General features: G+C 33.1%; 1 protein-coding gene across 2 annotated transcripts in view; it reads left to right on the top strand.

Annotated features, from left to right (window-relative positions):
- The window catches only part of LOC143246665 (endoplasmic reticulum-Golgi intermediate compartment protein 3-like), a 71,486-nt gene that overhangs the window by 19,710 nt on the left and 39,024 nt on the right, over window positions 1–12,752 (top strand). For both annotated transcript variants that reach the window (XM_076493736.1, XM_076493735.1), the window contains exons 9-10: window positions 905–1,001; window positions 11,108–11,172. In XM_076493736.1, the coding sequence (XP_076349851.1) occupies window positions 905–1,001; window positions 11,108–11,172 (162 nt within the window). The remainder of the gene's footprint in view (window positions 1–904; window positions 1,002–11,107; window positions 11,173–12,752) is intronic.

Below are 12,752 nucleotides of genomic sequence, written 5' to 3'. Positions count from 1 at the left end.
TGTTGTGGTTTGGGGCTGCTTTGCTGCAGCAGGACCTGGACAGCTCACAATCATAGAATCCACCATGAATTCTACCGTGTATCAGAGGGTGCTTGAGGATCATGTGAGACCATCTGTACGAAAATTAAAGCTGAAGCGGAACTGGACCCTGCAACATGACAATGACCCAAAACATACCAGTAAATCCACCAAGGACTGGCTGAAAACTAAGAAATAGAGAGTCCTGGAATGGCCAACTCAAAGCCCAGATCTTAATCCCATTGAGATGCTGTAGGGTGACTTGAAACATGCACATGCAAGAAACCCCTCAAACATCTCACAACTGAAAGAATTCTGCATTGAGGAGTGGGGCAAACTTTCTTCAGACCGATGTCGGAGACTGGTAGATAGCGTCTCACTGCAGTTATTTCAGCCAAATGGGGTAACACTAGCTATTAGGGGGTAGGGTGTCCTAACTTTTTCCTCAGTTAGAATATGCATTTTTGTAGAATTACATTTACAGAAGATCTTGAAAAGTCTTTTCTTTAGTTTTAATTGTTTAGTTATATTCCTATAATATCTCAGTATTGTTAAAATTGAGATTAAATATCTATATATCCAGAAATGTTACAAAAATACACAGGATTTCATATGGTGTCCTAATTTTTTTGCATGACTGTATACACACACATGCACATATACAATATAGCATTTTTGATTTATGTAAAACGTGTGCTTAAGGAACTAATTTTGTAGACTTGTGAACGTTACATTCATTACATAATTAACAAATTTAATTCTCAGAACTATTCTGAAGACACTAATAAAATATAATTTGCAAATAAAAATATTAATATTTATTGAAATTGACTTTATTGTTGTTAAATTGTGCAATATTAGTTATATGAGGTTTGGTTTGTAACAGTTTAACTTGACACATCGAATACGTCACTTGTCCTTTGGTCGAAACATACCAGGGAAAACTAACCTTCTGGATGGAACAGAACAAGTAGCTGAAGAAGGTATGAACACTATTTTATATTTTTTACATTTGATTACTTTTGAAAATCATCTTTATAAATTGCTCCTCTGTTGCTCAGAGGTAAGTTTGAGGGTTTATGATGCTGAAAATAGAGTTTAGATACCTGTGGTGAGCAGAAAATAGATAATCCATTGTGATAAACAACAAACTGTACAGTTTTTAAGAAAACAAATAAAATTGTTTATATAATAGTTTACAGTCCTACTCAGTTGATATTTCAGAAGTGCTATTTTTATCTTAGTTTTTCAGCATGAGATATTAAAGGTTTATTTTTAAATATTAAACTAAACATTGTCATTATCAACATTACATCAATTTATTGTTTTATTCATCCTTTGTTTCATATTGTTAAAGATGCCAATATTTCTAGACAAATTCAATATGTCTTTGTTATACAATCTCAACATGGCCAATTTCAACACCAAAAAAATGACAAAGAATGTACAAAATTGAAAACTGTATACAACTGCTGGGGACCTAGAATAACGTATCTTTGTGCTAAATCCCATGTAAGTTGGTTGACGTACGAATGAATAGTTCATGAAAACCACAAATTGTGCTTTTTCTCACTGAAAATTTGATCAAAAGACAAAAATTCTATATATCTCTTTTTGAGACTTATAAAAAGTGTATTTGTACCAAATCCCACGTAAATTGGATGAAATATGAAAGAATAATTGTCATAAAACTTGAGACACCTTGTGACACCTTGACTCCTCTCTCTTCATAGTTACTGAGAATGCATAATATTTGTTTGTCAGTGTATGAGACTTGTATAAAAGTGTGTATGTACCAAATCCCATGTAAATTGGTCAAAGTATGGTCACTTAACTGACCAAAAACATCAAAATTATGCTTTTTTGTGAGTTCTGACCCCTAAAAGGACTCAGAATTGGAAAATCCAACTTTTTTAATGTCAGTGTATTGGCTGAATGAAAATTTATATTTGTGTCAGCTTTGATCTTGGTTATTGTAAATATGATTGTACATGAGCCCAAAATATTGTTAGGTTGTTTGATGTTTGTCATATATAATCCTTAAAAAGGCTTAAATCAAAAGATATATTGAACCAAAGTAATATTCTACCAGATTTCTAGTTAATTTGCCAAGAAATGAAATAATTTGGGTCAATTCAAAAGTTTCAGATGTTGAAACATGTGAAAATCTGCATGGCTTTTTATAAAAGTTCAAATGACACAAAGCAGAACTTAAATTTATTGTTTCCCAGGTAGATTAACTGAACTGTTGAAATATCACATTAGAACTGCAAAATTCATGTTTTTTGAACAGATACTTACCTGGGTACATTTACGTGGTTATAACCAAATTACTGAAGGCTGCGGTTTGTTATGTCTTTGGCTTCTTGCATATACAAAAACAGTTATAAATGTATCAAGCTGATACTTGTGTCTTTGTGTTGTGGGAACTTAGATTAATGTTATGTAGTTATATTATAAATATGTTGTTTGTCGTTTTTACTAATATTAACACCCCTTTTCATTATAATTTTTCTGTGCTAACTGAAGTCTTGTTTATCATAATGTATTAACACATGCAGTGATTGATGTTGTGTGCTGTGTGTTTTAGTAACACTGTTTATGTAGTAACTAAAGTAATATAAATTATTGTTTTAATGATGTCGTATATGTGGTAACTAGAGTAATACAGAGCTTTCTTATAGTAAAGTTGTACATGTAATAATTAAAGTCATAAGGCTTTGTTTTAGTAATGTATAGAGTAGTAATACAGAGCTTTGTTATAGTAAAGTTGTACATGTAATAATTAAAGTCATAAGGCTTTGTTTTAGTAATGTATATGTAGTAACTGAAGTAATACAGAGCTTTGTTATAGTAAAGTTGTATATGTAATAATTAAAGTCATAAGGCTTTGTTTTAGTAATGTATATGTAGTAACTGAAGTAATACAGAGCTTTGTTATAGTAATGTTATATATGCTGTAACTATATTAATATAAAGCTTTGGTATAGTAATGTTATATATGCAGTAACTATATTAATATAAAGCTTTGGTATAGTAATGTTATATATGCAGTAACTACAGTAACATAGAGCTTTGTTTGATTAATGTTGTATGTGTAGTAACTATGGTAACATATAGCTTTGTTTGTGTAATGTTGTATATGTAGTAACTATAGTAACATAGAACTTTGTTTTAGTAATGTTGTATATGTAGTAACTATAGTAACATAAAGCTTGTTTGGGTAATGTTATATATGCAGTAACTAAAGTAATATAGATCTTTGTTTAACCATATTTGCCACATCTGTCTAATGTTGATAATGTTAACAACATATGACAGGTAAGGCACATTTTCTAATGTTGTTAGTTCTGTTAAATCTTGTACAAGTTATTTTACAGCACATACAACTGTGGTATGTTAACATTTCCTACCTATCCGACATCTTTTACACTAATGATCATTATCAGTGATGTTGAGAAAACCCACTTGTAGAGAAATATACGTGCAAAAACGGCTCGTTTGGGTTGAGAAAATATTTTACATAGAAGAGCAAACAACGTTTCAACCTTCTTCGGTCATTGTCAGGTTTACAAAGAAAGAGGTAACTGACCGGAAGCTGACCACATGTTTGGAAGGGGTTGTGTAACTGAGTGTCGGAATGTAGAGGGCAGTGTTAGATGTTTGAATATATAATTTTATTTATTTCATTATATTAATATAGGTATAAAGACGTTCCTTTATATTGGTTGTTGTATAAGTAAGGCTTCTTTAATTTTGCATTTGTTTATGTTTATTTCTTTATTTAGCCTTTGGGTATTTTCTATGGCTGCATACCATATATTCCCGACATCAGCAGACAAATAACCAACATTTGGCAAAAACTAGTAACAAAATATGACATTCTAGTTAATACCAAATTTATTCAAAAACCAGGCACAAAACTGAGGTCTATACTATGTAAAAACTATACTGACAAACACCACACCAACATTATTTATAAAATACAATGTGATAACTGCCACGACTTCTATATTGAAGAAACAAGTAGAAAAGTGGAAACCAGATTCAAAGAACACAAAAAGTCACCTTCACACGTTTTCAAACACTGCAAGTCAAATAAACACAACATAACCATAGAAAACACTCAAATACTAAATAAAGAAACAAACAAAAACAAACGCAAAATTAAAGAAGCCTTACTTATAGAACAACTTAAAGCCAAAATAAACCAATATAAAAGAACGCCTTTATATCTATATTAATATAATAAAATAAATAAATTATATATTCAAACATCTAACACTGCCCTCTACATTCCGACACTCAGTTACACAACCCCTTCCAAACATGTGGTCAGCTTCCGGTCAATTACCTCTTTCTTTGTGAACCTGACGATGACTGATGAAGGTCGAAACGTTGTTTGCTCTTCTGTGTAAAATATTTTCTCAACCCAAACGAGCCGTTTTTGCATATATATTTCTAATGATCATTAATTATGTAACCCTGTTGTTGTCCACCTTTTTGATATCATGTGTGTTGTTTAATAATTACCAACAAACAAACAGCTATAAATGTTATGTTTTGTGCATCATTGTTGTACTAATGTGAAACTTATAACAATGTTTTTCACTTAATATTACTTAACTTTATGCAATTATTATTTCAGCTTGCTAATGAAGTGATATCAACTAATGTGGTTGTGTGTACACACAAGTTAAAGTTGTGTACGTGTGGTTGTGTGTACACGTAAGCTAAAGTTGTGTACGTGTGGTTGTGTGTACACGTAAGCTAAAGTTGTGTACAGTATTATTTGAAATTTTCTGAACCAATATATTGTAACACTTTAACTAAAGTTTCGTGTACATTAATAAATGCCATGTTGAGTTGTGATTCTCTCCTTTAATTGTTGTCATGCGATGTTTATAATAATGTTACTTTATCTGCAGTAATGTACAACTTGCAATAACATTGTATGTATATTACAGGACTTTATTTAGAGTTTTGTCATGTTATTTTGTTACAATATAGATAGAGCCATGTCAAACAGTTATAATGTTGCATGTTCATTATAGGACTTCACTTGGAGTTTTGTCTTATTTTGTTACAATATCTAGAGTTATGTGAAACAGTTATAATGTTGCATGTTCATTATAGGACTTCACTTGGAGTTTTGTCATGTTATTTTGTTACAATATAGATAGAGCCATGTCAAACAGTTATAATGTTGCATGTACATTATAGGACTTCATTTGGAGTTTTATGTTATTTTGTTACAATATAGATAGAGCCATGTCAAACAGTTATAATGTTGCATGTACATTATAGGACTTCATTTGGAGTTTTGTCATGTTATTTTGTTACAATATAGATAGAGTCATGTTAAACAGTTATAATGTTGCATGTTCATTATAGGACTTCATTTGGAGTTTTGTCATGTTATTTTGTTACAATATAGATAGAGCCATGTCAAACAGTTATAATGTTGCATGTACATTATAGGACTTCATTTGGAGTTTTGTCATGTTATTTTGTTACAATATAGATAGAGTCATGTTAAACAGTTATATGTTATTTTGTTACAATATAGATATAGATAGAGCCATGTTAAACAGTTATAATGTTGCATGTACATTATAGGACTTCATTTGGAGTTTTGTCATGTTATTTTGTTACAATATAGATAGAGCCATGTTAAACAGTTATAATGTTGCATGTACATTATAGGACTTCATTTGGAGTTTTGTCATGTTATTTTGTTACAGTATAGATAGAGCCATGTTAAACAGTTATAATGTTGCATGTACATTATAGGACTTCATTTGGAGTTTTATTATGTTATTTTGTTACAATATCTAGAGTTATGTGAAACAGTTATAATGTTACATGTACATTATAGGACTTCAGTTAGAGTTTTGTTATGTTATTTTGTTACAATATAGATAGAGTCATGTGAAACAGTTATAATGTTGCATGTTCATTATAGGACTTCACTTGGAGTTTTGTCTTATTTTGTTACAATATCTAGAGTTATGTGAAACAGTTATAATAGTATTACTTGTAAATTATAAGATTTAATGGACAGTATTTTCATATTAATTTCTTATAATATCTCGAGTCATGTGAAACAGTTATCATGATGTTGCATGTTCATTATAGAACTTCATGTACACTTTTGTTATATTATTTTGCCACATCAAACATTGCATTAATGTTGTTGTGTGAACATCATCAAGTGTTACGAGAACACAGGTAAAATAAAATGTTTAGTTCAGAGTGAAGCTTACATGGGAAGTGTTGTAGAAGTTATGTGTACTAACTAGCATCTACCCTTTCCACCTTGTTTGTTCATCGTAATAACCTTGTTCAATCATTGTTGAGGGGGCCTTGTTCACATTTGTGTCAAGAACACTTCCTGACATTTTCTGTTTTCATTGTAAACTTGTCGACATGTGTACACTATGTGATTTATACACAGATGTGTCAGATTATATTGTTCCATTGTGTTATATATTTTGATTTTAGGTCATTTGTGGATAAAACGGTTACACAGTCTTGTTGTGTAATATACACACACACACACACACACACACGTTGGTTTGTTTTCCGTGTGAGTATTTCTATTGCTCGAAGCACGGCTACGCTCTATTAGAAAGTGCTTTTCAGAGGCGCTCTGCTTTGATTGAGAATTTCGGTTTGTTCACCAGTGAGATTGTTGTGTACTATATTAAACAATTAGCATCAATGATTCAAAATATATATCTATATATAGACGACAGATGGCGACACTAGTTCAATGCAAACAAAACAGCAAGATTTTTAAATAGATAAATGTGTTGAAAATGTTGCTATAATGGGCGTAGCGTGTATGTCACTATCTATGTATGTTACGATATCTCTTGAATCATACCATACACAACAAAAATCATCAAATATTTCACAGTTTGGGAATTCAAGATTCAGACAATTAGAAAATTAAGTGTGGTAAGTGGAACAACCATTTCTCTGTAATAGAACATAATTGTAAATAAAAGTATTCTCCTCAGAACAAAAACACGACTTTTTCTAGGACTGTACGTGAAAGTTTGATTATATTTTTGTTGATATAAGTTTTAATGTGGTACTGAGAAACTAGAGTTATTAAAATACTATTATTTTTCAATAAACGGCATCACTTTTATTGTATAAAAACATTACAGTTTATATCAGTAACATTTATAAAAAATCTTGAGCTCCGAACATTGGATCGTTTTGATGCAATTAGTTACGACTGAAGTACACAGTCAGGACACTTCATTTCAGAACTCCCCACAAAAAAATCACATTTTTAGATATTGTTCAGTTTATTTTCAGTGAGGTATAAATACTTCGACCAGTGATTACAAGTTTATAAATCACTTGTAAATTGTTTAAGAAGGACTTGTATTCCAAAAGCTCGTTGTTCAATATAAAATCATGTAGTAATTATTTCTACATTGAAAATGAATGTTTATTTTGTTTTAATAAAAACACCTTATTCGAAGTTAAAACTTCCCACAGTTAGCCATGGACGTCCACAAACATGTTTGTCCGGGTGTGGGGAGCAAAGTTGTGTGAAAATATGAATTAAAAATATGTTTACATATGCTGCATAAATAAAAAATAATAATTGTTTTTCGTTTTCGGTTTTCGGGGGGGTGATGTCCCCCATGACTGCCGCTCGTGATTAGTTATTTTTAAAATTAGTTCCATCTATTTAAAGGTGCTAATTAAATATCACCAAAGATACTATTCGGCGAAATGTTGTCCTCAGCTGTACTCTGTCAAGATAAAGTGTTAAACAAGTGATCGTAACAATACTGTGGAAGGTTTTTGAGTCTTGCTTCTATTGCTTGAAGTAACGAATTCTGTTGAAACCCATTCACTGCCGAAAATGTTTAGATAATTATTCTTGTATCTTATCTCTGGTGAAACATAACCAGTTATTTCTGTTCCACCTTTTGTGTAACATTATGATGACTACACGTTAATACCTTCGTGTCATATGATAGGTCAGTAGATAGGTCATAGATAATTTTACATGAATCTATATATTTTACACAGCTGCTGGACGCGAACCCAGTGATAATATCATATGATTTACGTAAGGTTAATTTTTGTTGATATCCAGTGATGCATGTATTCGTTTGTGAAAATTCATAGGTTTTCTTGTTGTCCAGTGATGTATGTATGTATGGGAAAGTTTATAAATGTTATTGTTGTCTTATGATATATATGCATGTGGGAAATTATACATTCAAACATGCACATATATTCAACTTAAGGACGACACTGACCTCTTGGTCAACCTAGAGAGTTCCCCCTACTAAACTAAACTTGAAAACAGACCACTCAGACCCAGTCGTTGTCATTCGAAAATTTATTAAGCCTTCACATGAACTTCTTTAAAGTTAACTGCATACACTACGTCTGAAAACAAACCATCCTATTAGAAAAATAAAGCTGTTTGACTTCAAGATAACTCCTAACCTGACTCACCGACTAAAGTACGTTCCGTCATCCACCCATTAACAGATGATGTACTAACACTACCAACTTCCTTAATCACACACATCTTAATCAGATCCTTCTAACTCTTCTGTTTTCAAGAGAAAACAATTTCATGTGTCTTAACTTGTCCTCTTATGACAACCTGTTTATATCAATTATCATCCTAATAACCGTTCTCTTCTCTCTTTCCCACAATTCAATCTCCTGTTTTTTTTTATTTAAGTCACTCAAGACTGAACTCAGTAATTCAAATGTGGCCTAATCAGCGATCCACACAACGAAATTATAACCTCTTTAGACTTGTATTCAATATCATTAATTATGTTAGCATTTAATAGTTGGGATCTTGTTGAAACAAAATGGCGGCCTTATAAATCACCATTTAAAACCACTACAAAAATGTCTAAGTATTAACAATGACTACTTTACATTATTGGCTGAACAAAGTAAAGTTTATTTGTAGTTATAAAACTATCTAAATCGCTGAGTACTTGTTTATGGGGTAAGTCAAAATTTCACTAATTCAATAAACGTTAATCTAAGTAAATAAGTAAATGACTTTTCCAGACAAGCATACAGAAAAAAAATGACGAATTTTATCGCTCTAATTCAATCACAGAACTAATGTCTGGGACCTTAATGTCTCCTCTCTTGTACTGTGAAAATAGTAGTGCATACTTACACATAGGTTAAGGCTTTCGACTCGTAATCTGAGGGTCGCGGGTTCGAATCCCAGTCGCACCAAACATGCTCGCCCTTTCAGCCGTTGGGGCGTTATAATGTGACTTTCAATCCCACTATTCGTTGGTAAAAGAGTAGTCTAACAGTTGGCGGTGGGTGGTGATGACTAGCTGCCTTCCTTCTTGTCTTACACCGCTAAATTAGGGACGGCTAACGCAGATAGCCCTTGAGTTGCTTTGCGCGAAATTCAAGACAAACGAAGCATTATAAGTTTCTATATTCCTATAGCTGGTTAGGTTGCATATATATATATATATATCGGCGTCCACTCGTCTTTATAAATTTTAATATTTTTATTATACATGTTTATGTAAGTATAGCATGACCTAGCGCGTTAAGGCGTGCGCTTCGTAATCTGAGGGTCGCGGGTTCGCGCCCAAGTCGCGCCAAACATGCTTGCCCTCCCAGCCGTGGGGGCGTTATAATGTGACGGTCAATCCCACTTTTCGTTGGTAAAAGAGTAGCCCAAGAGTTGGCGGTGGGTGGTGATGACCAGCTGCCTTCCCTCTAGTCTTACACTGCTAAATTAGGGATGGCTAGCACAGATAGCCCTCGAGTAGCTTTGTGCAAAATTCAAAAAACAAAAAACAAACAAACCATTGTATCAATGTCCAGGTGAAATTGAAGATTTCGATGAAACGGTACGTGATGGACAAATCTGGATGTGGTTTTCGTGATCAGCAGCCAAACACCAAACACCCAACAGTGTTCAAGAAGCATAAACTTTGTTTTGCAGTATTATTTAAAGAAGAAGAAGGGGGCGCGCAAATCGTTTTTGAATGGGTACAGTTGGTCTCTTAAGTTATTTCAACATTGTAAATCATATTGGTCATCAGTATGTGTCTTGGGTTGATCAACGAAATGATTCTGTATATTTATTGATAAACCTGTGGGTCTATGACCCACATTTACAGGGGCACAATAAAACGAATTTAATTATTGCACTTTCGTACTTTCAGAACGGCTGGTATGGGTATTAACACTTACTGACAAGCAAAGAACAACGTTTCGACCTTCCAAGGTCATCTTCAGGTTAACAAGTCATCACGTATTTTGTACTTTGTCAGTTTAACGATCATTGCTACTATAAACATTGCCCGGCACTCGACTCGTAATCCAAGGGTCGCGGGTTCGAATCCCCGTCACACCAAACATGCTTGCCCTTTCAGCTGTGAGGTCGTTATAATGTAACAGTCAGTCCCCACTATTCGTTGGTAAAAGAGTAGTCCAAGAGTTGGCGGTGGGTGGTGATGACCAGCTGCCTTCCCTCTAGTCTTGCACTGTTAAATTAGGAAAGGCTAACGCAGACAGGCCTCGTGTAGCTTTTCGCGAAATTCAAAAATAAACAAAGCCACTATAAGTCAAGTTTAATCTCTGTAACCAAGTTTCATATGGTAATTTGTAAGCTTTATTTACGTGTTTTTATCTAAATAAATGCCAAGAGATGAGGTGATATTTTCTACCTTTGTATAAACCTCGATACCGAGACGATTCGTTTGGCACAACTTTATCAACCAGCGGCCTTGGAAGACATACGTAGCATATACATGTGCACTGAATCATACCATATAATTATATCGATATGTCATAATCGAAATATAATATGATGCCAAGCATTTGGAAGACGTTTCGATGGACCTATAGTGATATATTTTGAAAGGCAGACGTTTAATAATACAGTAAAAAAAATAACTGATTTATAATGATGTATTAAAAAATACGAGTCGGCTTACGTTTAATAATAAAGTCAAACTGACGTTTCGATTAACTTCTAGTTCGACAAGCTGACATTAGTAAAATCATATATTATACTAATGCTAGGATATGTTTTTATTTCTAGGCGCAATAATGTTCCAGTATTACATCAAGGTTGTACCGACAGTGTATGCTCGTGCAGATGGTCACGTAAGTGTTCTGTTTACGATATTTTACACAAGGGTGACAGTTTCGTAATCACTGTTGACTAACGATTATCCTTCGTTTGGATATTGAGAACGAGGCTAGACAGGTGAATAGGTTGTGTGTACTTTTAGTTACCATCAGAAGCCGGTTTTTTTTATGGGATGTTAAAAAAATAAACATAACTTTTTTTTTAATTTAAGGTAAAATATGATTGAAAGAGAAGTCGTCGAATTATTAAGAAAATTTGTAAAGAAGAACCACAGTAAACATTTTCCCGCCAAATCAACAAACTATTGCGTACGCATACCCGCTAAGTTCAAACTAAGCCGATTTGTTGTTTATAAAAAATGTGATTAGATAAAAGAAATAAGAACTATATTTCGTGTCCGTAGTTTCCTGCTAAGCCTATGGATTTGCAACTGTAAAAATCTGGGGTTCGATTTCCACGGTGGTCACAGCACATATCCAAATACGGCTGTGCTCGTATAACACATTTGAAGATTATTCTGTAGGAATGTGTCGTTTAATTGGTTGTGTTATTTATTTAAGTTACTTATTTCGCACTTTTAGTTCAAAGAACGGGACAACCTAAGTGAACCGATGGGTTCCTTGTTGTCTTTAAACATTAGGCTTTGTTGTTTTTGAATGCCTTTTATTTATTTTTATTTGTAGTTTGTTACTTTTAGGTACATAAATAATTATTTGCGTTCTGTCCACCGCAGTAAATCGAACCTTATATTTTAGCTCTGATCGCTGTAGTTAAGGCGCGTGCCAAAAATGTCTAATTTGTTTGGTAGTCACTGTAACATAAAGACACATTCACCTTCCGTCATTCGACATCAACGCGGGCCTATTTGAACAAGAGTCATTTTTTTTGTGGCTTTTTATTTTTTGTAGGCGGCGCTGTGAAGTGATTTTTTACGTTATTAATTATTGGTCCCACTCTTTGTACAATGAAACCTTATGCATAAAAACTTAAAATTTACGACTTGAAATAGGGTAAATTGTATTTTGTTTTTTGTTTTATCATTTCACTGTAATGTAACTTATAGCTAAAAACATATACTACAGGGTGTTCGGAAAGTCACTGTGCACTTATATATTTATTAACAGACAAAACTGCACAGTGACTTTCCGAACACCCTGTATAACGAGAGTATTTCTCTGTGTGTCTGATAGGCGGCGCTGTAACAAAATATATTCATACCAATTAACTACTAAATGAAATATTTCCAGTATAAAGTTAACATTAGTACTCACAATAAATCAAATTTAACAAACAAGTAAAGGTGTGTTGTTGTTGTTTTTTTGTATTCATAGATTTGAACATACGGGTCATTATAAGTTTAAAAAACGTACGTAAATTATTGTGTTAGTACAAAGAGAAAAACATGGGAAAACCTAGATAGCTTCAAATTGTTTCACCAGTGTTTTTTACCTGACCAATAAACATGCTAGTTATTAAATTATCAATCTGACCAATAAACATGATCGGTATTATTCAACCAGACCCGGCATGGCCAGGTGATTAAGGCACTCGACTCGCAATCCGATGGTAGCGTGTTTCAAAGGGCGAGCACGTT

This window comes from Tachypleus tridentatus, chromosome 3 (assembly GCF_004210375.1).
Source record: "Tachypleus tridentatus isolate NWPU-2018 chromosome 3, ASM421037v1, whole genome shotgun sequence".
NCBI lineage: Eukaryota > Metazoa > Arthropoda > Merostomata > Xiphosura > Limulidae > Tachypleus > Tachypleus tridentatus.
This window is presented reverse-complemented; position numbering and strand designations above follow the sequence as displayed.